The following is a 25,920-nucleotide window of genomic DNA, read 5'->3' on the forward strand; positions in this document are numbered from 1 at the left end:
AGTCAAAAACGGAAACGTTTCATTTCATTCTCGCTGTCGCGCTGCATGAAAGATGGATGCAATCACACATGAAACAAATAAAGTTATCTAACAAGACCTCAAGTTTTCCTCCACATGTCCAGATGTGTATGTCTCTCAGTCAACATGTGACAGAACAATGCAGAATATCAATACACCTCACACAGTCAGCAACAGAGACGAGGAACTTAGTTTCCTCATTACAGCGACAGTCACTGTGGACTTTTCCTTTGACGATGACTTAACTGTGCGCTGCGATTACAAAACATTGACTCAACACTACCACGTTGTTGCTAAATCTCAACTGGAACATCACTTGATAAAAACCAAATAAACCCCAAAGGGAAGTCATGTCCAGTTTGTGACCTGAGAAGGTCACGACAGAGTTGAAGTGGTGCAGAGCAGAGAGCTGCAGGATCTTACCTTCAGTACCAAAGTGGTCAACATGAGGAAGTGGCAGATTTTATCCACATAGGAACCCATCTAGAGCGTGGTTTCCTTCCTTTTTGAGTTCACTCGACAGCTGAAATCTAGGGCGGGCCAACAGAGAACCTGCTGGTTGGTTATTTCTCACATTTTGTTAGATACTTTATACAGAAAGTGTTTTTGTGCAGCCCTGATCTCTGTGTGGTGGGTAAGGAATAAATAATACAAGTCACAAGGTCAGTGGAGAAGAGTTTTTATAGGAAATTGTGTATTTGACCGTGGTTGTGATTTCCTACAATACCAAAAACCAACCTGGAATACATGATGGAGATGACAACATGTGTTGAAGGTTTTTTTATTTTCCTCAAACTACCTGCTGACCTTAAACTTTTGTTGTAAAGATAAAAAGATTGAACAGAATTGGTGTTGATCCCAGAAATAATTTCATCTTCACACATGCACACAAGCACACGCACACACACACACACACACACACACACACACACACACACACACACACACACACACACACACACACACACACACACACACACACTACTGGGCCCAGACCGCTCTCCTCTTGTCCAGCATAAAGTAAATATTAAAGTCCAGCAGCAGCTTTTCAACCAACAGCTACAACTAATTCACGTGCAGAATGATACGAAGAGCAAAACGGCCACGAAAGAATGCCGAATTACCAGAAATAAGACATTAATAGCTACAAAGAGACATTAGAAATGAAAAAAAGGTGAAAAAAAACAACCTTTAAATTGAAAACAAGCACAGAATTACTCAAAACAACCTCAAAACGATGCAGTTTGCAGTCATTTAGTCTCTTTCAGTTTGGGGGCATTGCTCCTATGTACGAGAGGCGGAAGGCCTGTAACATGTCAGTACATAGGGGCAAACATGTGTTATCATCCATCCAAGCATCCAGTTAACACACACACTCAAAACTGTGTAATTATCCAAAAAATGGCATTAACCAAAAATTCAAATAAAATTTAAAAAAAATCACAAAATACTAAAAATAACATTGGTGTCATATAAAGAAAATACTAAAATAACAACCATGAACAAAGGATGACAACATCTGGCAGGCTTCTTTTTGTATAGCAGGAGTGATTTTTTAATTCTTAGGTGTTTTTGAGGCTGCTACATGCAGCTGTCCAGATGTTGTGCCAGCAGACACAACTGTTTCCAGATTGTCGTATGTTTCTTGATGTGCCCCTGCCAATAAAAGCAATTGTAGTATAAATAGATTTGTCTTTCATCAATAAATGTTTCTTTTCCCTTTTATTTTGTTCCCATCTGAGGAAACACTTTGGAGCCACTCAGCAGATGTGACGCCATCTTTGGTTAAGAGCTGCAGAGCTCGAAAGCTATAAAACCATCCATGAAAAAAACATCCACAAAAACAAATATACAGCTATCACACATTAACTAATTATACATTTTGGGGAATCAGACATATCACAAAAAACCCAGATGGACTCAATTTGGTTTGAACACAAGGAACTTTTACCAGCGAGGCACCCGTTAACTGTGTCCACGTGGACTGAGGCCTGTGGCGCAGACCAATATGGCTTCCATTGGAAATTAAAGCTTCATTTGATAATGTCTCCGATTTTACGCAGTCTGTAGCAACGTCTTGAGCTGTAGCGTCTCTTCCACTGATAACCGGTCGTGGTAGAAGCTCAGTCCTGCCAGGAGCTCGATGTCTCGGACCCGCGCTGTGTGAAACTGCAGCCAATCTTCCACCCACGTCAAGTCTGACCCGCTCTGAGAGGAAAGTAGAAAAAAAGTAGAAAATCAGAACAAATAAAATGATCAATGTGTTTTTTCCTCTGTAGGGTCTGTCGGTGTGTTTCTACAGACGTAGCTGATGTGTATGAACGTGTAGGATAAAAGTGTGTAACTCACAGCACAGCTCTCAGTGTGGTCAGGTCTGTGAGGCAGGATGAAGGACTTGGCCTGCAGGGGACCCTCGCAGTCAACGGGGCCGAAGGTCGAGTTCCCACAGCCGGTCAGGATCAGGAAGTAATGTGTCGGGACGCGCACTTTATTCCTGAAAACATGAGATTTCTGTTTTTTAAAAACTCCTTTACAGTAAATATTCATTTTAAGTCATGTGTGTGTTTATATGCAGCTTAAGCGGAAGTTCATTCATTCATAATCTCTCAGAGTTATCACAGGGAGAAATAAAGACTGTCAGCTGATTGTGGGCTTTTAATTTAAATGAACCAACCAGATTCTGCGTCGTTTCCTGAAGCCCATCCCATTGTTGCTGTCAAACTTAAAAAATCAACTCCTCTCTGCTGCTGCCAGTTGTCATTTCAGCTCAAATTGGATGCTCGGCAAGGCAAGTTTATCCTAGTTTCACCTCCAGTCTGCTCCTCATGCATCAGAGTAGGATTGCAGCAACTCCCTTCATCATCACCACCACTAGTGTCTGGAATTGTTCCTTATCTGACCTCATCATCGCTGCCACTCGATTATCTTATCAGATGTAATGCATATGTTACACATTATTGTTAAACTCTGATGAAGTATCTCCTGATTGAAATGACGTCACTACTATTTTTGGATGCATCCCGAATCGATCACCTGACGTGTGTGCTGACTCACCCTGAGACTGCTATGAGCGCATCAACATTTCCATCAAAGTCTTCATCAAATATCGGCCCGCTCATGACGTTAACTCCGTTCAGCTGTTGTGAATATTTTGGAAGAAGGACATCATGGACATGGATCCAAACATCTGGGAAATTAAACACAAGAACCTTTCCTTTATCCAAAGTCACCACACAACCGATGATACTGTCGTCATTAGAGAGAAGCTCTAAATTTAAAACAATAAACCTATCGGCTTATTAACAAGTGTTTTATTGTTTGTTTCATCTTTACTAAACACAACTGTAAAAACAAGACCAAACCTCATAGAGGTTCACATAGTGTAGGCACAGGGATGAGCCACCAGGGGGCAGCATCGGTTAGCTAATTCATATATCGGCCTCAATAGTACATGGACAGGATTTTCCTCCCAATGGGACCTCACACTAGTGAGAGAGAGTTTCCATCTATAGCGTGGGTGGTCCCAGTGGAAACCCGACCAGAGCTGTGGTGTCTGAAACACTCTTATTTTTATATATTAATCACTTAACACAATCTACAAGTCACGACAGCAGACCACCTTAAAAGTGAATCTTAATGTGAAGAAAACTTCAGGGCCTACAGTCAGAGGGCAGAAGTATTAACTCTTGAAATGTTCCTCTAAACAAACCCTTTGGTTATGCTTTTGACTAAGAGCTTGACTAAATTAAAGTACAGTAGTGCCATATAATCACAGTGGTCAGATCTTCAGACTCCTTTTGTGTCTTTTTAAGAACCAAAAGTATAGCCTGTTTTTAAAAAAAAAGTATAATATTGAGCAATACAAATGTCTCAAGAGAACTGAACAAACCACAATACCTGCACTCGGAAAATAAGAGCAAACTAAACAGAGCATGACATAATGTCTAGTTGTGATCCAGACAATCTCTTCAAGTTCACTAGTTAATTAAATTGTTCAGCTCTCATTCAGTTGGCAAATGAACCCTTCTGACAATCCTGGAATTCAACATTAACTCGTGCATCACCGTGATTCCCATCTAAATCTAGAAAACAGGAGCAGATAGAGGTTTGGAAGACTGACTCACCTTTAAATGCAGGGAACATTGGTGCCATGTTGCTAGTGATTAGAGAGTCTGCCTCGGGTCCGTTGGCACTTAGATCTAAAGAGAGAAAATGAGAAGTGAAGTAAAATTTAATGTGTTTGCAATTTGGGTAAAGACTTAAAACATTCAGTGGATGTTGTAAAAGTCTGATGTGTTCTGTGAAGAGAAGCACTAAAGATACTTCACATGTTGGTGGAGATAAATATAAAGAGGTAAAGTCATTCACAGCTGAAACTAATGTTTCTTTGCATTAAGTGTTAACCTACCTGATTATATTCAATCATTCTGTTCATGGATTTTCTCTAAATATGTCAAGAAACACTGAAAAATCACATCACACGAATTTCCGTAATCGTCACAACTCAAATTTCCTTTAACTGCACAAATCTGAGCTATAAGGAAAATATAAAGCTAATTGTGGTAAATCCAACTTTCTCACAGCTGTTTCAGAGCTTTTACTTCTCTCTTTCAGTCAGTCACTTCCTTTTGTGGAGTTACCTGAAGCCTGAATTACATACAAAACATGCGGTGAGTCTACAGCGTCTCGATACGGGGGATGGGACTCTCTCTACTGTTGCAGACAGAAAAAACGGCTGCATTTTTACATGAGAATGTGGCTCTGAAACACGTCAACTTGAATTCAACACCCAGCCGGGGACGGCGTGCTATGACCCCCCTCCACCACTTTCATACATACATAGTCACTAAAGCACACACATGCACACACACGCACACACACGCACACACACACACACACACACTCACTGGGGGGATGCAGCAGGCCGAAGGACAGAACTTGGTTGTTTGTGTCGCTACACGGGCTGGCGGACGATGGGATGCGCACGTCAGCACGAAGACATTCCTCCAACGCCGGGCTCAGGGGTCGCACTCTGGTCTGAGAGAGAGGATCAGTGAGAGGTTGACGCTTGGGAGTGTTGCGCAAGATCACTTGGCTTGGTTTTGCTTCGTCAGTGTCAGCGAGGACACTGTTTCTGTTTACAGAGAGTTCCTGATTGTCTAAAGACAATCTCAGCTGACTCTCTATGACATGTCATAGAAGAAAATTACATTATAAATAAATAAAATGTCCAATTGATAGTGCTGAATGAAAGGTCACATGTCCTAATTTATTAGTGTTCATACTCTGAGGAAAATAAAATATTTAAAAAAAAAAAACGTCCACTTGTTGTTGAGATATTTTACTCTGGACCGAAGTGGTGGTGGCATGGTTAAAAATGTAAAAAATAGTTTACAGGCGGGCATACTATTTCAAATCAATGGGGAATAAATCACTATCCAGTGATACACTAAGATTTATGTGTGTTTAAATGGAGAGTTTATTCAAAGGACATTGCCACTCTAAATGCTATCAGTTTATATACAGTAGCTCTTTACAGGAAACTTGTGTAAAAATATAAGAAAATCAGAGACAACGTATCCGATTACAGGCAGAAAAATAAAGCATGAAAAGAACTGCATATTTACAAACATCCTATATTTGGAAGAATATAAATGGAGCATGGCCTCACGCTTTTCATTGACCAATTGATTTTCTAGTGGGCAAATTAGCTTGAAGCTAGTCTCATATAGAGTTGTTAACTCTGACAAGCTGTGAAATTGAAATTTTTCGTGGGAGTACCAGTGGGTTGAGCAAAATACAGATTAAAAAACAACAATCTAAACCATGATTACTTCAAGACAAAATGAAAGCTTGAGTACAACCCTATTCAATTTGTACTCTGCCTGGATGAAAACAAATCCTCAGTAGCTCCATCATTTAGGTGGCATAGTGCAAACACTGTAAACTCTCCCGGGAATGTGCCACTCTGCCTGAAGTCATGATTTACACTGAACCTCAACCGCATAATGAGAAAGACAAGAAGAATTTGAGCCAACAAGAGCACAGAAGATGAGTCACAGCTGCTTATAGAGAAAGGGTTGAGATCCTCAGAAACAATCTCCTGCCATGCCTCAACCACAGATGAAATACAGCCGGGATCGCTCCACTGTACATGCTATGTTTAGAGATAAAAGACTCACCAGAGGCCGGATGGTGTACGACACCCACAGGGGCATGATGCGGTCTTTGCTGTATCCGTTGAGGTAGTTGGATTGGTGGAGGAGACAAAAGCTGGCGCCTGGTTGGACGACTCGAGGGGTACCAAAGGGATGGTGGAGGCGACGTAAACTGGCTTTGACACCTAAAAAGGGACAATGCATAAACATCACGCAAAGTTTTCTAAAAAAAAAATGAAGAAAAAAAAAAACAATACTCACTGGAATCAGTTGATATGAGAGCTCTGTTCAATTCGGTCTCCTACAAATAAATTATTGTCAGTATGCTTTTGGTAAATACATTCAAATCAACACTTTCACTCTACAGTGTATAAAGCCCGGCACGTTTTTAAATATCTGCACTAGGAAGGATCTGATCTGAGTATTTGTCAACTTGAGGGTAGCATAAGTGTAACTGGTAACTTGACTTTGAGAGAAATTAATACTAATTTATGTATTTTATTTCACTACATTTTAAATCATCTGCATCAATAAAAGCCCACGGAGAGGGAAGTATTAACTGTAACAGGAAAAATGTTACGAAATGAGTCCACAGCCATGTAAGCGGTTCTGTGAGGCAATACATGGTGGATACACTGTGGTTTGAGCTTAATGCTAACATCAGCACATGCTAACTTGCTGACATGTATTTTTTTTGCAAGAAAATAAAAGGCCATCTTCGAACAGCATAAAAAAAATCACTCTGGCCATGCTGACGTGATGTTACGAAAGCAATGTTCAACATATTAGCATGCTAACTTTTCCTAATTAGAACACAACACAAAAAACATCGTTAGCTTTGTAGGTATTTAGTATCAAAACATTTTGAACTGATAAAGCACTTTAAAAAATAAATAAATTACAATTCATCCTGACGGGATAATGAATGTGTGTATTTCTGTATTCCTGATAGGAGCTGAGATATTTACACCGGATAAATGAAAACTCAGCATCATTTATCCTCTGGGATCATTAATATCTTCATCAAATGTCATGATAATGCATTCAAAAGCTTTTGACAAGCACCGCCATGACCCCACTAATGTGTTGGTACATACCGCTGTCTTGTTCCGGGACGTACAGGAGCACTGCAGGTCGTCAGCGGGGACAGGGTCGATGGCCTCACAGAGCATGTCATGGGAGAGCTGTGCTGGGTGGACCGGCTGGTGGACGGGACTCTTCAGAAGGTGGTTCAGACTGCCGTGAGTGCCATTGTTTGGAGCGGGACGAATACCGAGAAGATCTAGAGGAGAATGAGAGAACAACTGTACATTATTTTTGACAACCTTTTCATGAACTTAGTCATCTTTACTGACAGTTAAAATAATACTTAATGATATCATTATAAAGTCACAATACAAGGATTTGGTGACACCACTACAATGATGGAACAAGTAACATGAGCGATCACACCAATTTCAAAGCACTATATTAAAGCTAAACAAAGCAAGAAAGTTGTCTTTATATAAGGTTTCGTAAGTCACACGTAACGGCCTATAATTTAATCATATTATCTGAACAAATTACTTGGAAGGGAAACTGTGTACAATGATCATCATCTGTCTTTTGCTAACATGTAACCTACTAGATTTTGGAGAGCTTCTGTACTCGGTGCTACTTTGACCTTGTCGTCCATGTTCTGTGTGTTACTTTGTGGCTTGAACACCTGGGTTCAACTGATCGTCATCAGATTGTGTTAGTTCCTCTTTTTGAGGACATCTGGTTGATGTGGCTGCTCTTTATTTTCTGTTGCTCTTTTTTTCCAAGGCACCAAACAAACTGAAATTCGCTGGAATTCGGGGAAGAACACCTGTTTCCTTCTCTGAACTGTTTTTACAGCGTTGGAAGATTTCAGCAATTGGATGGCAAATCATTTACCTCCAAGTTCCATGAGGCTGTGATTATCCTCAAGATCCCAACAGGTCATTTTATCCAGTGACGTAAAGTGTAAACAAATGTGAAATGGCTGCTATGGGCACGAGCATCATCACACACAATTGTACTTTAACTCACTCCACTCAGAAGGTTCTCAGTCTTGGAAAAAGCATAATTTGGGTATGACAGGAAAACTGTTCAATGTGCTGTCATATTAAAATAAACAATTTAGGTGGGAGACTCGTGGGTAAATATATAACCCATTTTATTTTATAAAGTATTCATTTAAATATGAATAGAAAAGACTAAAGAAGGGATAAAGTACTCTTTCCTTACCACACATGAGGTTATATATTTCAATGCTTTCAAAAGGAGGCACAACGGTGTTTTCTTTAAATCCTGGACCATAACCAATGAAGATTGCCTGAAAAAAAAGTAGATACACATTACCATATTGACATTTATGCATTTATTTGGAGACATTTGCAAATGAGAAAGTACAGAAGACCATTGTGCCCGCCAAGGCAAGCTTGATTTAATCAAGCAAAACTCGTTCTTTAAATAACACGATGTCAAACACGTAAATATTTGAAATGAACTAAAGTGAAGTGACCTTATACAACCTTGAACATTATTCTAGGAAACATGTTGGTTGGGTGGGTTTGGGGATATTTGCAGGTGAGTAAACTCACACTTTTCCCAGATCTTTTTCTTAGAAAAGTCAGCACCTCTTAAGCTAATTTAACCAGGTCAAACTCCACAGTAAACGATATACGGAAACATCCACCGACGCCTTGTGATGACTAAAATGAAGGCGGACAGACACGGACACATTTCCAAATTAGGCCAACTCCATTCATAGCAGAGAATGTGAAGGAGGAAAGTGACTTCTAAAAACAACAGTAACTACTGTGCTCAAGTAGAGTTTTAGAGCTCCACAGTATTTGTACAGCAAATACAGAAATGTATCTTTTATTTAGACTCAACATTAACTCCAAAATCCAGTGACACCAGTGGTCAATCTGCTGCACCCTTGTTGTAGAGCATCTAGTATAATAAATACACTTTCTCCTCTGCTAAGGTCTCTGATCTGAACTACATCTGAAACACTTGTTCTTGAGTAAAATATCTTCATACTCTTTAATGTATCTCTGTTTTCTGGAGTTTACGTCCGACAAGTTAACAACTAAAGCTTCAGGCCTTTCAGACCCTCTTGTTTTTCAGGATTTGGGATATTTTGAAAAGCATGCACATCACGGATGAACACATGCGTCTTTCCTTCCTCTGACCTGCATGTTGTCGAAGAGGTTATCTGAGCCGTGGAATCCACCGGTGCAATACTTGAGTTCCTGCCGGTTACTGTCGAGATAGAACAGAAACATTTTATCTGAGGAGTTAAAGTGGAAGGAATAAAGGGTCAAAGCCACCAAAACACTGACAGTTCTTGACAAGTGTTTTCCTCGAATATTCGACTTCATGGTCAGGCGAATCAAAATCTATATAAGCTGAAGAGCAGGCCATATCGCATGCAGACTGCATTCTTCAGCCTGAAACAATTTCCAATGATTACATGGTTGCTATCCATCAAACGAGTTGTACAACTCTTCTCCAACATAAACGCCTCATTCATTATAAATGATGACTAACACTAATTACTGTAAATGCTTTAACTTCTGTGTGGTCAAAGAACACTTTTTTCTCCAAACCCCAAACATTTACATTCATAAACACACTCTGGAAACTTCCAGTGCATATAAACTGTTAACCGTGTTAACTGTGAGATGTGATGACAAGCACCGTGGCTTTATGTTTATATTATTTAATCTTTGCATTTTAGTCTTCTCCCAAGCTAAATAAATAGTCTCAGGTCATCCTTTGTTTACTAACTTTGTCCTTAAATTTTAAGATTGCCATTCAATTAAATGTGCGCTAAAGGTAGGTTTGCAAGCCTGCTGCACTTTAAATTATCATAAAAAATGTAATTAATGGAACACAAATAACCCGTTAGTTATTAAAAGTTACTTTTCTTCCTTGCAGTCAGTCAGAAAGCGTTTTTTTGCTGACAGGCCCTTCTTGCCACTAAATACAGAGTATTGCATTGTATGTTTTGAAAACAATAAAAGAACCGTGTAATCTTAAAAATAAATCAGATGGGTCAGCTCTCTGGCATTTCAGCTATTTTTCGGCTATTTGTATGCTCCAGTTAGACGTTTTCAGCTTCTTTATGCCATCCCTGACAAAGTTTGACAACCTCACAGTGAACTCTGCGGCCTGATGGGTGACTTACAGCGCAGCCTGCCACCCCTGCTTCATGTAGAGGTGTCCTCTCTCTATGCGTTTGTTGTTAGCAAAGTGCATCCTTTTGGGGAGGTTTTCTTTGAGGTACGGCCTCATCGGTTGGTCAGCGGTCCTGCACTTCAGAACAGACACAGCAGAGGACAGTCAACCCACAGCACAGGGGGAAGGCGATTGTTTGACGTGAGGCCAAGCAAGCAGATAATTTTTCTTTCTTCTTATAAACACAAAAGTCACATGTGGAATACTTTGCATACCGACAGTTTCTTCATCAGACCATCGTAGTCAACTGAGGAGGGAAACACAGGGAAATGGTCAGCCACACTGGTTACAGACAAACTGACACTGAGTGATTCTGCAAAGCTGCAAGAAGAGGAAGTTGGGCGTTATCGTCATTCACTTACAGGAATAGAAATCCTCTGGGAGGCGACGGGGTCTGATGCGAGCAGCCGCGCCTTGGATGACGGCAAAGTCATCGGTTTTGTTCAAGTAGGTCGACACATATGCTGCCTTCTCACATGAAGCCTCCTCCATGCCTGTGAAAAATACATTATTTTGTCCTCAATCTTTCTATTCATATATATGGTGAAGCTTTGTGTTTACATATGTAAAGACTTGACAAATCTAGCCGTGAAATATGTGAAGTTGAGCACCAAAATCCATGCTTCTGTTGTTTCATGCTAATGTTTTTCCTTGGAGGGACACACATGTTCATCAAGTCAGAAATGCACTTCATTTTTCAAATATGTGAACACTAATAAGTCCTCCTTGTTCCTTGTGCTAAACTACACTCGAAACAGCACAACAAAATGAATAGCTTCTTTTTGAAATGATGTCTTTGATGAAGATAACTGGGCATCGCCCCTGAACCACGCATTCCAGCACATTTTTCTTTAATATACCTAATTACAAGACTAACATATGGTCTCCAGATGTCCAGAGAAACTTCTTGTCACAGAATATCCTGCTTACATAACACTGAGAACAGTTTTTACCAGTTTACTCACATATAACACTCTAGTTTACTGGAGTTTACTCATATAGACCAAGCAATTGAAGTCTCTAAAGTCCTCCTCACTGGCACGAGCTTTAAAACGGTGATACATCGCACTACTCTGTAAACACAGATATCTAGAAGGGATGACCTGAGTCTGTGTGGATGCAAATGCATAGCTTTAAAAACACACACAAAGAAAAAGACTGAAAGGGACAGAACATACATGTTCCTCTAAATTGCTTAATGTTTTGTCATTGTACATTTTAAGGAATGTAAGGAAATGTATGGAGTTCACTTTTATATTGATGATCGTTTAGTCAACTTTTTGAGAAAACTGTATTGTGAGACGACGCTCTGAAGTGTCTCATAGCATGTGTGCAGGCTCACCGTGGTCTGATAGGATTATAATGTTGACACAGTGGTGCAGGTTTCTCGTCGTCAGGCCATCCATCAGCATGCCCATAATCTTGTCCACATTTTCCAAGGCCTCAACGACCTGAAGGCACAACAGCATTTACAGCGCTCACAGATGTCTCCGGCCCGAGAACAATAGTCAGGGAAACTGTAGGTCCATCCTGTAAACACCTCAACAATAACTTGCTTCACCAAATAAATAATAAGCACATTCAATGGACTAAAACGACTTTGTCAGCATGGTTCATAATATTAATTTTGTCCGGCTATTGTTTCCAAGGATGAAGTATCACCTTCATAGATGTACTTGTTCTGGTAATCAACAACCAGCTTATAGTTGCAGGTTTAATGTTTAGCGACAGACTAACCTGCCTGCTTACGGGTCCATAGAGATGTCCTGTTGTGTCAGGTTCATCCAGGTACAACGTGTAGAAGTCTGGTCTAAAATTACACAGACAACAGTTCAGTGAGATGTTCACTGGGTTTTGATGGCGACTCACAACATCACATGTTTCAATGATAATGAAGAACGTGTGATACCTTTCTCCTTGGGGTAAACTCAGCCATTCAAACAGGGTTGTCACTCTCTGCTCAAAATTAATCTTCCTGTTTACAAAAAAAACACAATATTATGTATGAACATATTAAAACGCCACTATACTAAAGTATGCTATTGATATTCTTGTCATGACTTTAGAACAAACCGGCATCACTCTTACTTGTCATACTGCTTGTATAAGTCTGGGAAAGTGCCGTTGATTCTTACATCCGAGCCCGGCCAGAAGAAGGTTCCTGCTTTTAGTTTCTGACGCATGGCAGTGATCCAGACCTGAGAGGAGGAGAGAGGGGAGGAGACGAGAGAGAAGGAGAGGAGAAGAGGAGAGGAGGAGATAAAATAATAGAAAAGAGATGGAAGGGAAGGGTAGAATGGAAAAAAGAAAGAAAATTAGAAGCGATAAGAGGAAAGGAGAGGATATGAAAGGAAAAGTGATAAAGTAAGTGGAGAGGAGGTGAAAAAAGAGGACATGGGAGAAAAGAAAAGGAGAATAAATGAAAAGGAAAGGAGAGGATATGAAAGAAAAAAGATATGAAAGAAGAGGAGACAAAAGAAAAGGAGAGGAAAATAAAATAAAAGAATAAATACAAAACAAGATGAGATGAGGGACTAAACTGTAGCAGACTAATACCTCATTCATAAATCTCATCACAACAGTGTTAGTCCATTAGGATAAAAGAGTAATCACTCACAGCCCAGCCAAGACTGATGGAAATATAACTGCATATGTTGATGTTTAATCAATACCAATACTCATTACTGATTTGCAGGTAGAAGTGTTGTAAACATGCGTTGGCTGATGCACTTAGTTGTGTTGGTTCATTATGAAAGAACTCATTCCTGGAGTCATCACTCATTTTTTTTCTCCTTGACTCCTGGAAAGTCATGCGGCTGCTGCATGGATTATTTTCTAGAGGCCTGTCACTCAGTTGAGGAATGAGATTTAAGAGACCTCCCATTTAAACTGGAACCATAACACATCTAAACAATCACAAGCTGTCATTTTGCCCCAGCATAATCCATAATTATATCCAGAGACTCATTCCTGCACATGGGGGAGCAGAATCTCAGCGATGAAAATCTATCCACAGTGCTTTATATGCTTTACTCAAGACAAGTGCCTCCTCCTGATTCATGTTTAGGTTTTCCACAAAATTAGGGTGTGTTATATTTTACAGAAAAATACTTTCTGGCTCAGAATCTCCATGAACTGCCGGCTGTGGCCCTGATGAAGAAACACTTAATTTCACTAATGGGGTGTTATTAGGTGACAGTTTTGGACCAATATTCACTGAACAGTACATTTCCACCCTTGCACACAATATCAAGGTTGCACATATTTACTTACAGGTTCTCCTTGGTACCATTTTGGGTTGTATTTCTCATCAGTTTTCAAGCTGAAGAAAGTGTTTTGAGTCACATCGTACATCTTGTTGTCCACAATTCCATGAGACTCAGGATAAAGACCCTGAAGGAAAAAAAAAGTCAAGGTAAGATGTTTCTATTTTGTGGCGGAGAGGATTTAAAGTGTTTGCGTCCCTTATCTTATGTAAAACTGGTAACAAGCTGGATATTTAAATTGCATGGTTTGTTTTCGACCAAGAGAGGTAAAAGCCGCTCTGTAAGTCCCTCAGCTCTGCTGCTGCTCTTCACCAGAAGCAAACATAAGCCATTAAACCTCCACTGTAACTTCTGCGTACTGTGAAGAGACACTGAAGGAAATGCACCAATTTCACTTAAGTTTCTTTTTTATTTACTTTCCAAATTGGCATATTGCACATTCTACCTGACATTATGTATTTGTCAGCTGTAGTTATTTTTCAGGTTGGAATTTTACATTAAATATATAAGATAAGCTTGTACAATGCATTACATTGTTAAAGGTTAAAACAATGGTTTCCAACCATTTTTGACTTGTGAGCTCTTACAGAAGAAGCAGTTTCTACTAGTTTTGTTTGTTGAGTCAATGAAATGCAGCAGAAAACCTTGGTGTTCCTCAGCTGCCTTATGAACAAAACAACGAGAAACAGTCATGGCTGCTCGTGATGGAGGCATGAAAGATGAATGCAGATGGGGAAGCTGCCCGTGGATGAAGCCACACTCGAAACAGCTGTGATCTCTCATTTAGAAACAGTCAATACAATTCAGTAAATATCCATGTATTTATATTCACACCATAAATAAACAAATGTCAATTGGATGGTATTTTGGATGAGAAATAATGAAAAATATATACTTAATTGGTTTCATAATCATTACGAAACCACCATAAGAGGCCTCAACTTTAATTAAAATAGGCTTCAACACGTCCAATAAATCAACCGCCGACTCCGTGACCAGAACAGACTTACAGTCACGATGCTGTAGTGGTTGGGGAACGTCTTTGTGGGATAAACAGCCCTTAAGTATGGCGTCGATGTTCCGTTGTTTCCTGCAACACGGTAAAGTTCAGTCACACGGGATGCTTCGTCAACCGTGACGGACTGAGGAGTCAACACTGTCTGTGACTTACGTAACTTGTCCATGACAGGAAGGTGGCTTTTGTGATCATTAAGGTACTGCGACCTGAAACCGTCCAAGGACACCAGGATGAGCGGTGGCCTGGAGAAACTGTGTGGGAAGACCGAGAGGAAGAAAGATGCTTTAAGTGGACACTGAGGTGCTTTTGTGAATGGGGAAACAGAATAATTACTCAGCAGGAGACACGGATATCTTTGGCACCAGGAGTGTAGCAGCGGTGTTGTACAGTAGGTCTGTGTAGAGAATACAAAGCAGCTCTTTGACTGAACGGGCAAGAGGAAGAAAAGTTAAGTCACCGACCACACAAACACACAGAGGAGGAAAACAGGAAGAGACTACAGATGCTCAATAAAAGACTAAGAGATGTCTGTTGCATGGCCCTTCTCATTGGGAGCACTATGCACTACAGTAATGTAATTATCTGCAAGAGTTATAGGTTAATACGTTACAATGTGTGATTAGTTATACAACTATATAAGGTTAGGTATTGAATATCAACCAGAAGTATCGAGTCAAGTGATGCAGGATGTCGTGAAATGATGTGTCATGTCGATACACACAAAGATTGTCGATATAGATATCTAATTGGAGCATGAAACCATAACAGAATTTATATAATTATATAATAATACACAATAAATGTGTACAAAAGTGTGCTTTATCAACAGCAACAGAGACAAACTTAAGACAGTGAGTGACGTTGAGATGAAAATACAGACATTTATTTTGTTAAAGTTACTTTTAAACCCCAAATAGCTTCGATGGAGCCACAGGTTTTCTTTTCCATAGTGTAATGGGTCTGTCTGGGGTGACTCCCTTACCAAAGCAGAAGCACACACACACACACACACACACACACACACACACCAACACATGCTCGATTACTCAGAGTCATAAGCCTGGTTTCCATAGAAACTGTTTTTTTCTCCCAAAAACCAAGATCGTCATAAATAAAAGAATCATGTGTTTGGGTTATTGACACGCTGCTAAAAGACAGACAGTGACAGACAAGCCTTTTTATTTTTCTCTGTGGTCAGTTTAACTTCCACTACTGGGAACAATGGGCTCAACTCAGGAAAACTGTGGGAGTTACAGATGAAAAGCTTCATTCTCAGCACCAAAACATGCTGGGAGAGCAGCGGAGCTGCTGTAATCCAAACTAGGCCAGCTGAGATTTGAGGTATTGTTCTCTCTAAAACCCCATCGGGTCTCACAGAGTACACAGAACAAGAGTATTGTCTTACCCAGGTGGACACCGTGGATGTTGAAGTTCCTGATCTGCTGCCTGCAGCCAGAGCTCACCGTCAGCTGGAAAAGAGGAGTGTTCAGTCAATAAAAGAGGCACATTATTAAGAAGAATATTTATTCTGACCTGGATCTGGAGTAACACACAACACTGAAAGCAGGGGAAAAAGTGGTCCTTGGGTTACTGTCAGACCGGCCCACTCAATCATGGCACGTTGCCCACTCAATACATCGCACCAATTTGCCTGGAGGGACACATGGAATAAAATCATACTGGCTATTGCAACACTCCAAGGTAGGTATAGTTTGGTAGAATAATATGCTTAACTCTGGGCTACTATCAGATGGTTATACATTTAACTACAGAGCCTTAAGGAATGAACTTCAGCAAAGAAAGACCACACCATAAAGAAACTGGAAACAGAGGGTTTAATTAGTATGAACTATAATGTAGAAATCAACAGAACAGAACATATGATAGGGTGTGAACAGTGGTATCAATAGTGTTGCATGTTGGGTGTGTGTGTGTGTGTGTGTGTGTGTGTGTGTGTGTGTGTGTGTGTGTGCGTGTGTGTTTGGTGTTGAAGATGCACAACACCTTGCGGCTTTGTCGGCAAGCTAGTGGCGCAAGTGTTGACGGTCTAGAGTGATTGACATTTAATAACACATAAAACAAAGTTAGACTGATGGAAGAGATTAGATGAATAGAGAAGATGAAAAACCATGAGTGTGACTACAGATCACGAGGAGTAGTGTAAGTGTCAATCTGTGATTAGTGACTTTAGGTATTAGAGTACATTTTCACATTAACGTGTAGTGGGCCGGTATTGGACAGGCCCGAACCCGTCGGCCCACTCGCTGTGGCCAGCCCACCCTGACTGAAACACCAGCCTTAAAAAAGACGAAAGAACCAGACTGTTGGAAGACAAAGGGTGTTAGGACTGAGCCGAGACACATTATAGGCCGCGGAAAATATCCAATCATTTTTTGAAAAACCTTTATTTTATCAGGATATTTTCCCACTGAGATTCAAAATGTCTTCAGGACCAAGACGTCAGCATAACAAGTTTCAAACAACATACTTCAAACAAAACAGTAAAACATTAACAGCATATGCCAAGACTTATATAAGTGATTAGTGTACAATGGCAAAAAAAAATCATATGTATTTCCTCTTAAAAGAAAAAAAGGGCAACTTGCTAACGTGAAAACGCTCTCTAAATGGCTCATTATGGCCTTTTAAAAGTTCCTCTGTCGACCCTGTTTTGATGAAAAACTCATCAGCCGTTTACACTTCAAACAAGTTAAAAAGGCGAAGACAAAAAGCTGTTAATTTAAACGTTGGCAGAAGATCTTGTCGATTCAACAGAGAAAATATGTTTTCAAGGTCATTATTGCCAAATCAAATTGGATTATTAGGTCGTTCCAGTGGATTACAAGAGGAAGCGAAAGCAGCAATGCCACATTGTCGTCAACAGTTTCGTCCCAGAAAGAGACTGAATGTTTCCTCTGTGCTTTGTGGCCAGTGAAGTATTTCCACTGTTTTTGGAAGGAGAAGAGAGCAAAATTCTGCGAACCACATGAATATGTTGCATAAAAGCATAAATGGATAACACACACAGACAGACTCCATGAACACAGACTACACACTGGACATCACATTTTTTACATCAGATTGTGTGCTTGAGAGGATTGTTTTCATGCAACAAAACCTGGAGAAAAAACAGTAAAACTGCTTCTTTTTTTTTTAAAGGTGTGACCGCTTCAAATTTATCAATTGAGGTCATCACTATCTTTGACTCATTTAAGAAACCTAATCAGAATTACAGCACCTAATGTACATATCCTTTTTAACCAACAGTACACATCCAGCAGATGCACCAGCACTTATCTGGGGTCGTGCTTCTGACAACATTACAAATGTAAAGCCAATATTTACTCTTCTTTTAGCTCTTCACCGAGAAAATATCTGGCTCTCAAGCTGCCAAAAACTCCACTAAGTTTGCTAGCGAGGTGTTAACAGTGTCAGCCTGCAGAGTCAGTGGTGTTTGGTTAATCGCTTCACAAAATGTCTCTTTTCTCTTTCTGTAAATCCTGAATTATATTTTTTGTTAACTGAACTTTAACGGTTACCTAAATGTTTACGGTCAACTGTGAGTTTGGGCGGCCAGCTGACCCCATTTATCATGTGCAACACTACCTGATCATTAACTCTGTGAGGAGCTAGCACAGCAATACCATAGTGAGTTCAGAGTTCACTGGACAAAACCTTTGTTTCCAAAGAATGAGGTCTGAATCATGCATTTAACCTTTATCCTCCTCGTGATTTAACAACATGGTGAAGGTGAACAGTTTATATAGTCCACAGCTCACTATATTAAGACATATCCAGAAAAAAGAAACACAACATTTTGGATGTAAGGAGGATGCTGTGTTTTTGGTGACTATCATATATAAAACTAGTGCTTCTGCATTAAAGTGTGATTTCAAAGTAAATCTTCAAGTATTTGTTAGTACTTGGAACACAAACCTAATACAAATATTATTATTACTATTATTTTCTCCAGAGCAGAAACAGACTCAAGAACATTCCCACTGTAAAAGTAAGTTTCCTGTAAGCAGGAAGCTTTCCAGCAACTGTTCTCCAAAAACAATCCGTCAACTCTGCTGCTAACTGGACACATGGCAGAGGGAGTCTTAGCATGTCGGTGAGAAAGCTCCTCCTCGCTGCCTCTCGAGGCCAGCAGTGTGGTTTGGACCGAACTCAGGGATGCTCCGTCTCAGGAGACAAGTTGCTGTGGTCTGTAATCCACGGGAAAACCCACTTTCAGCAATTTATACAACCTACTGCGAGCCTCTAGGAAGAAGTAGAGTCCTGGGTTATTTTCATCTCTTTTAATCTGCATCCAAAGGCCTGACCAAGAAAGCGGCGTTAAGATGTACGTTCCAACAAAGCTGCATATGTGAAAAACAGCTAAATAAGAGTCAGGGTGAGGGCAGAGTCAAGATTTATTCTTCCCATATGGCTTTCATGTTCGCTGGGTGGGAAATATAAGTTAAAGGGGAATGCCACAGCAGAGAGCACACCCCGCCCAGGCTGGCGACAGTTACCCACACACAGTCACCACCGCTGCCCCCGAAATGGAAGAGGCGTGTTTCAGCACAGCGGTTTGCAACAAAGAGCATACTGCACCGCTGCCCACGTCCAACCAGAGGGAATGTATAGCTGCAGAAGACATGCCAACCTCGGGTGAACATTCCTTTCTCGCTTAAATGTGTGTTTACGACAGTGGGTAAAAAAAAAACAACCTGGATTGCACCAGCCTGACAGAAACACATCCTGTGAGCAACTCATGGTTTCAGTAGATATAACATTCACCGTTGTAGCTCTCTTTCCCCCGACTGGCTGCCTGGTAACATGACCCTCCTTCACTGCTGCTCTAAATACTTCCAGATCTGTGTACACTTTCTGGGAGCTTAAACAGCAGGGCCGTCCCGTCACTGTGAGGCTCGCAATGACAGGACAACTTCCAACTTGTGTTTTCAGCAGCCTTTCCTGAATAGGGGCTCCAAAATATAACCCGAGTGAGTTATTTCTGTCTGCCTCTCTTGTTGCAACCAACATATCTTCATTCACTCTCTGTGTGTTGTGAATGAAGATCATGGTTCAAAGAAAGCTCAGTCAGAAAATATAATGTGTTAATATTAAAGTGAATGTTTTAAAATGAATGTTTTTAGATTTGGGTATAAAATTGTATCTCTGAGATTAGCAATCTATGTGAATGGGGCTCAACAGTGTGTACCTATTTATTGGACAGATTTATAAGGCCCACATTTGTATGTTGTTATATGATTAACTTCACAGTCATTTAGATGGCAGTTTTATTTCTCTTCTGAAAAACAAGATAATCCTGATGGAAAGTGCTTTCTAGTGTCCATCGATCAGACCAGTTAGATTAATGTTTAACAGCAGAGTGCTCAACAACATCACCATAAATCAAGAACTAAAGACAATAAAATGTATGTGACACACATTCATAATAAAGGCTTGCTGTCTAACAAGGGGGGCGCCAAATTCAGAACTATAAAACATCTGGATTGTAGTAATAATTTAATGTATTTTTTGTATTTCTCACAAAAGATCACCTTGAGGATCCTTTTTGTCTAAAAATGGCTTCATTGCACTTCTTAAATTAGACTAAATAACATTAATTTTCAAAACAGATTAAAACACATGGTCTCGTTGTAAAATCAAGACAGTGAAATATGAATCAGTGCTTACCATTTCCATCACTGCTCTTTCTCCGTGAAAGCACCACGGCCAGGATGACCACCAGTAAGCACAGCAGCAACACCTGAAACCCAGAGAACAAATGTCAGGATGTTTGTTGAAGTTCCCCAAGATAACAGTCCATAATTAACATGGAGCTGGACTGTCAGCAAACATGACCACACATGTTTAAATTGAACTTTGACAAAACTCCATAATCGAGTCTCTTTGTTGCATAATGATCAACAATTTTCTTAAAATAATGAGCTATTGTTACAAATGATCGCCAACCAACATTTTACCCGGCAGCTGTTATTACCTTCAAATGTAATGGAAGTGAAAACTGAATAATCAATCTTTAAATGATGCATCGAAAACGGCTCATTCTACAGGCACTCTTTCCTTGTGACCATAATGCAAACACACTGCAACCGACTTCTGGCTCCTTGACAGAAGCCACAAATCAGCAAATTTAGAGGGAACAACAACAGAAAGCTTGCTCTAAGTGTTTAGTTTTTTTTTAATCCACCCTGTCATTACTGTTTAGGGATGGACAATGTTTGTTGCTCGGTCCATACTGAAATATTTCAACAGCTATTAGATGATTTGCCATAAAATTCAGGATGAAATTCCACGTCGCAGGAGTCGCTAATGCCCATCCCAGCTGTCACCCTGGACAGGTCACCAGTTTAGTGCAGGGCACATATAGAGACAGACGACCATTCACACCTACGGGGAATTCTTTAGAGTCTCCAACGCTGCCCGGGGACAACATGCTGACTCCTCACAGAAGGACCGCCGGGGGTCAAACCCAGGCGGTCCTGGCAGTGAGGTGACAGTGCTAGTCACTAATGTAATTCGCATAATCCTCAGACGAGCTTTTTGCTTACTAGGTAGCAAATGCAAAAATGATAATCTGAGATGCTGACCATGGCAAAACATTAACATTAGTAAACATCAGCTTGTGAGCATCTTAGCATGCTGTTGTTAGCATTTCGCTCAAAGCACCAGTGTGGCTCACGGCCTCTCAGAGCCAGGAACAAGACTTTTAGTGTTATTTATTTTATTTGTCCATTCTTTGATTCATTCATTATTTGTACTTGTTTTTCGGGGAGAGTTCAAGATGGACTCCATATTCCTCGCTCGGTCTTGCAGCGCTGAGCGAGGGTGGAACTGTAATTTATTTCTAGAACCCTGTCCAGTGTAAACAAATCATTTCCACCTTCCCCCATACTCCATCTTCCACTGTCCAAATGTTGGTCTTGGCCATCTGTAATTGAAAAGTGAAAGAAGGACGTATGTCTAGCTGCTTCTTCATCAGATGTTTGACTCCTATCTGCTCACGGGTAAGAAGGGTTTGTAGCTTGAGGGCTGTTTCAAAGAAGTCAGTGTCTGTGTATTTAGAGAGGTGGGTGTTCAGTGGCTGCTTATTTTGAAGCCCTCTGCAACACCTACACCCGGCCTTCAGCGGTTAACATGGTCGTTTAATTAGTGTGGAGTTTGAAGGCAGTGCTTTGAAAAAGTGTTTAATCAATCTTACCATCTTGTGAACCCTCATTTTTATCCTGGCACCACTTACTGGGTCCCGACCGGATGACTACGAGCTGATTCAGAAAGTGGAACTGTAAACGCTTCCTCGTCACATGACATTGACTCCTCTCCTCTCTTTTTACATAAACATTTTAAAAATAAAATTGTTTTATTATCAATGTAATTGTGCTAATAGCTCAATATATCATTTCATCATGATGAAATATTATTATTTCATATCATATAAAATGATTGCCTAGACACACTTAAAATGTATTTATAACAAAGCATATTTATCTTTTCTGCCCTCCTCTTTTCACTCGTGTTGAAATATATTGGTTTCCACTTAAACATGCAGAATACAAATCCAACAGATACTCACTTCTTGTTGTTGATATACACAGGGAACACGTTATGTTGTGGCTTATATGTCCTTCTTTTAAGACAAATCTATCCTATGACTTAACAATAGATTACATACGTTCAAGATGTACTCATTCATGTCATTTAATTTAAAGATTAGTAGTATAATCTGTAGTAGTGCAGCAGTCAGTCTTAAAAGCAGGATTCACCCTTGAGTAATCCATTTAGTTTAATCCACATAAACAATAATTCCTAGATGGGTATGAAGATATGCTGCTACGTGTGCGTGGAGTCTGTGCATTATTTTCTCCAGCTTTAGATGGAGAGAGAGAGGCCTGGATTGGACAAGGCACTTGGGAAAGACGTGGTTTTCGTGGGTTGTGAAAGTAAACAGTCTGTCTGGTGGAAAACCTTCTCGTCTGACTACCTTCAGTTTTGTCTCTATTGTCGACACAGTAAAGACCTGATCAGACGGCTGGGAGTCTAAATGAAACTAAGACAGCACAACAACGTCCACACGACAAATAAAGGCATACAAAATGTCTTTGACGAGTCTGAAAAACAAATGAGTCGTCCTGATGTTTGAGTAAAAAGAGTTGTGCTTTCTTTTCTGTCTTTAGCCCCAAGATGTTGCTAACATCCATTCGTAATATCTTAAACAACTGCAGTGCATCTAGTCCCAACATTGCAACTACAAACAGCTGTACAGTGGCTGATGTATGGCAGGAAAGAGTATATTATTGTCTAGACTTTCCTACATGTGTATTTAATTAGTGCCAAGCAGACAGCAGCTGTAAATAGTGCCTGTGGTTTTAGCTGCAGTTTGCTAGTAAATAGTTTAAAAGGTGTGTTAACTGTCTGATGACTTCTGTCTGTACAGGTTATATTTTAGCGGATCAATCCTTTATTGTCATTTTTTTTTACTGTAAAGTAACATGTTTTTTTTCTTCAAATACAGCCCTGACCACAGCCAATTAAAGGCAACATATACTACATACACTGAGTTATTGAATTATGCTTTTAGTCTCCCTGCAAAGCCCCAAATGTATCCCAGATTTACTTCCTCTGTGGAGTATTTGTAGTTTGTCTCGATGCGTCAAGGAGCTGTGCACAGACAATGAAGGCCGCTGTTGTCTCTGAGACTTTTTCCTCTGTGACAAGAATAAAATACGTCATTCCACTTTCCAAGCTGATTCTCATCCACGAGCTGGATAGAGACAGGAAATGAGAAGACTGACTTTCAGTATTTGCTTCTGAAATCCTCGGCTGGCTGTAGGGTGGACACGTTTATCCAAATAACCTTAAAGTGTCAAAGATATTTGCTATATTACTTTTTCTGCTAGTATATTACCTTAGCGCTGGGTAACAATGTTACAACAGACAAAAACTGCAACGTCCAGTTCATTAGCCAATAAAAATAAAATCTATTAGTCGTTAACATTTTTGAAGCCAAAATGCCAAAAGTGTCATGGTTCAGGGGTTTTCTGCTTGTCTTAGTCTTAAATTAGAGTAAATTGAACATTTTGGGGCTTTGAACACGAACAAGCTGTTAGAGGAAAACATCTTGGGCTGTTGGATATAGTTATCGACATTTTTTCATTGTTCTGACATTTTATAAATATATATTGCTTATAAAACAATTAATTATTAATCCAAAAAATAATGAGGATACTAGTGAGTAATGTAAATTATCCAGTTGCATCTCTAAAACTTAACTTTCCCTTTCCTTCCATTCCTCTGAATTCCTGCCAGTTAACTATTGCATTGCTCTCAGACTGTCAGCTGAAACTTTGCTTTGGTCGTAAAGCTCCATGTTGAATATTAATAACTCTGATCATCTCCACCTGCAGAGACACTTCTGGCCTCTGTCTTCTTGCACTGGAGTGAAAACATTTGGTTTGCACACTCACACTGGCAGTCTCCACTCTCTGACAGCTGTGGATTACACGAAGAGTAAACAATGTGGACCTGCGACTGTGTGTTTGGACGCCCGGTGATTAATGACCTCTTTAGTCTATGTCAAAATAAATGTGGAAAAACTTCCCATTCAAACCAAATCGACATCTTCAAAAGTCTTATTTGGTGTTACTCCAAAACTGAAAGATTTGCAGTGTACAATCATATTTGACAAAGAAAATCAGCAACTTTTTTTAATTTAAGAGACTGGTGAATAGAAAATGTTTAGCACTTTTTCAATATGTTTTATTGAAATATGACTGAAACCATGAATTAATTATCAAATTAATATGTTTTGTTGGTGATCGACTAATCGTCCCAGCTCTAACATCCACTATAAACTCTAAATATAATAAAGTTTATAGACCCATTTCAAGTTTATAGACACATTTTATGGTCCTACAGTAACACCATAATGCCTTTTAAAGATACAAATAGCACTAAGATGAACATATAAAGTTGACTGAGCACAGCACAGGCACTAGAAAGCTGATTTTCATAATAAAGGTAAAAGGTGCGGCAAGATAAAAAAAACAAAAAAAAAACAAGCTGCAACGTTGTACTGTAAAAGTGTGAAAGTGAATAACAACATGTGGCCTTCAAATACTATTTGCAGTGTAGAGTTAGAGAAGAGTTAGGTGGCCAGACATGCAGGTATGTATGGAGGTATAGCTTCATTGAACGTACCCCAGTAATGACTTTACACTTATTCCTCTTCTTTCCCCGTTCAGTGTTTCTCCCTTGACTCTCCAGCTCTGGTGCCCCAAACAAAGACGCAGCCTGTTCAGCAGAGGGGTCCTCTCCTTTGGTTACGTCCATGCTGCTGAGCGCGGAGAACTCCTGCCAGTGTTTTCCAGCAGGGACTGAAGGGCAGGCAGAGCTTCACCCTGCTGAGGAGCATGTGCTGCTGTGCGGGATATGACCCCTCGGGCTCAAGTGTGGCACCGCCTCGTTTCTTGACGTCTCCAAGTTTACAAAGCAGCAGCGTGATTGATCTAAGAGAGACTCAGTGGCTGCGAGACTGATTTAAAAAAAAAAAAAAGAAAAAAAAAGAAGCAGAGCTGACCTCAACAGTCTGCTATTTTGGCTGAAGTGTAATTTTTTTTTCTCCAGTGAATTCTGCTGTTCATTAACTTTTTCGAAGGGAGTCAGAGCTACAATAGAAGAAGACAAAACCAAGACAAACTCATTCAGGATATTTGTGCCTCAAAAGTGTGAATCACGTTGTGATTTCTGAGCTGCGAGATGAGAACACAGTAAGTTAAAATCAGTCAAATAGCTGTTTCGGAACTTCAATAAAAACGGACTGTGGAGCGGCTGGATGCTACCGCCACCTGGTGGTCAGACCTGAGAGGTGCGCTGCAGGATCCGACCGAGTGCACAGGTCAATAAGGTCTTGCTTGGACAGTTGAGTCGCAATAAAAAATGAATTTAGCACAGTCTGAGCTAGAGAGCAAATGAATCAATTGTGAGTACACAGAAAAAAAGTTAATCCACCTCCATCTATGAAGCTCACTGATTGACACTTAATATCTAGTTTGTGTAATTCACAACGGCATTATTATTCACGACATTTTATTGGGGTTATATGTAAGATATTTAGTTGTATGTCACATAAGAAGAGAAGAGAAGGAGTCCATTAGGGAAGTTGGAATCAATTAATATAGCACTTTTACAAGAAAAA

At 40.0% G+C, this 25,920-nt stretch overlaps 1 protein-coding gene across 1 annotated transcript; it reads right to left on the bottom strand.

The window, feature by feature from the left end:
* Window positions 1-696: 696 nt before the first annotated feature.
* Window positions 697-25,110, bottom strand: enpp1 (ectonucleotide pyrophosphatase/phosphodiesterase 1). The gene is made up of 23 exons (XM_068576856.1): window positions 24,924-25,110; window positions 20,400-20,472; window positions 16,117-16,180; window positions 14,865-14,962; window positions 14,704-14,783; window positions 13,701-13,820; window positions 12,516-12,625; window positions 12,337-12,402; window positions 12,165-12,237; window positions 11,770-11,878; window positions 10,790-10,921; window positions 10,643-10,674; window positions 10,378-10,505; window positions 9,380-9,449; window positions 8,427-8,514; window positions 7,274-7,458; window positions 6,438-6,477; window positions 6,201-6,361; window positions 4,926-5,055; window positions 4,143-4,217; window positions 3,073-3,205; window positions 2,368-2,512; window positions 697-2,226 (listed from the first exon to the last, which is right to left on the bottom strand). Exons 1-23 carry the CDS (start codon window positions 25,053-25,055, stop codon window positions 2,074-2,076), a joined length of 2,397 nt encoding a protein of 798 aa, XP_068432957.1. The 5' UTR covers window positions 25,056-25,110; the 3' UTR covers window positions 697-2,073.
* Between the last annotated feature and the right edge of the window lie 810 nt (window positions 25,111-25,920).

This window comes from Clinocottus analis, unplaced genomic scaffold (genome assembly GCF_023055335.1).
Source record: "Clinocottus analis isolate CAN_PGR_092001 unplaced genomic scaffold, fCliAna1.0.p SCAF_15, whole genome shotgun sequence".
NCBI classification, from domain to species: Eukaryota; Metazoa; Chordata; class Actinopteri; order Perciformes; family Cottidae; genus Clinocottus; species Clinocottus analis.

Excerpts from the sequence above, each read along its gene's own strand:
- enpp1 (XM_068576856.1), bottom strand. The coding sequence starts at position 25,055 with ATGGACGTAACCAAAGGAGAGGACCCCTCTGCTGAACAGGCTGCGTCT. Across the intron at positions 16,181-20,399 it reads AAAGAGCAGTGATGGAAATG|CTGACGGTGAGCTCTGGCTG; the intron begins GTAAGCACTGAT and ends CCTCTTTTCCAG. Across the intron at positions 3,206-4,142 it reads AATGTTCCCTGCATTTAAAG|ATGTTTGGATCCATGTCCAT; the intron begins GTGAGTCAGTCT and ends TTAATTTCCCAG.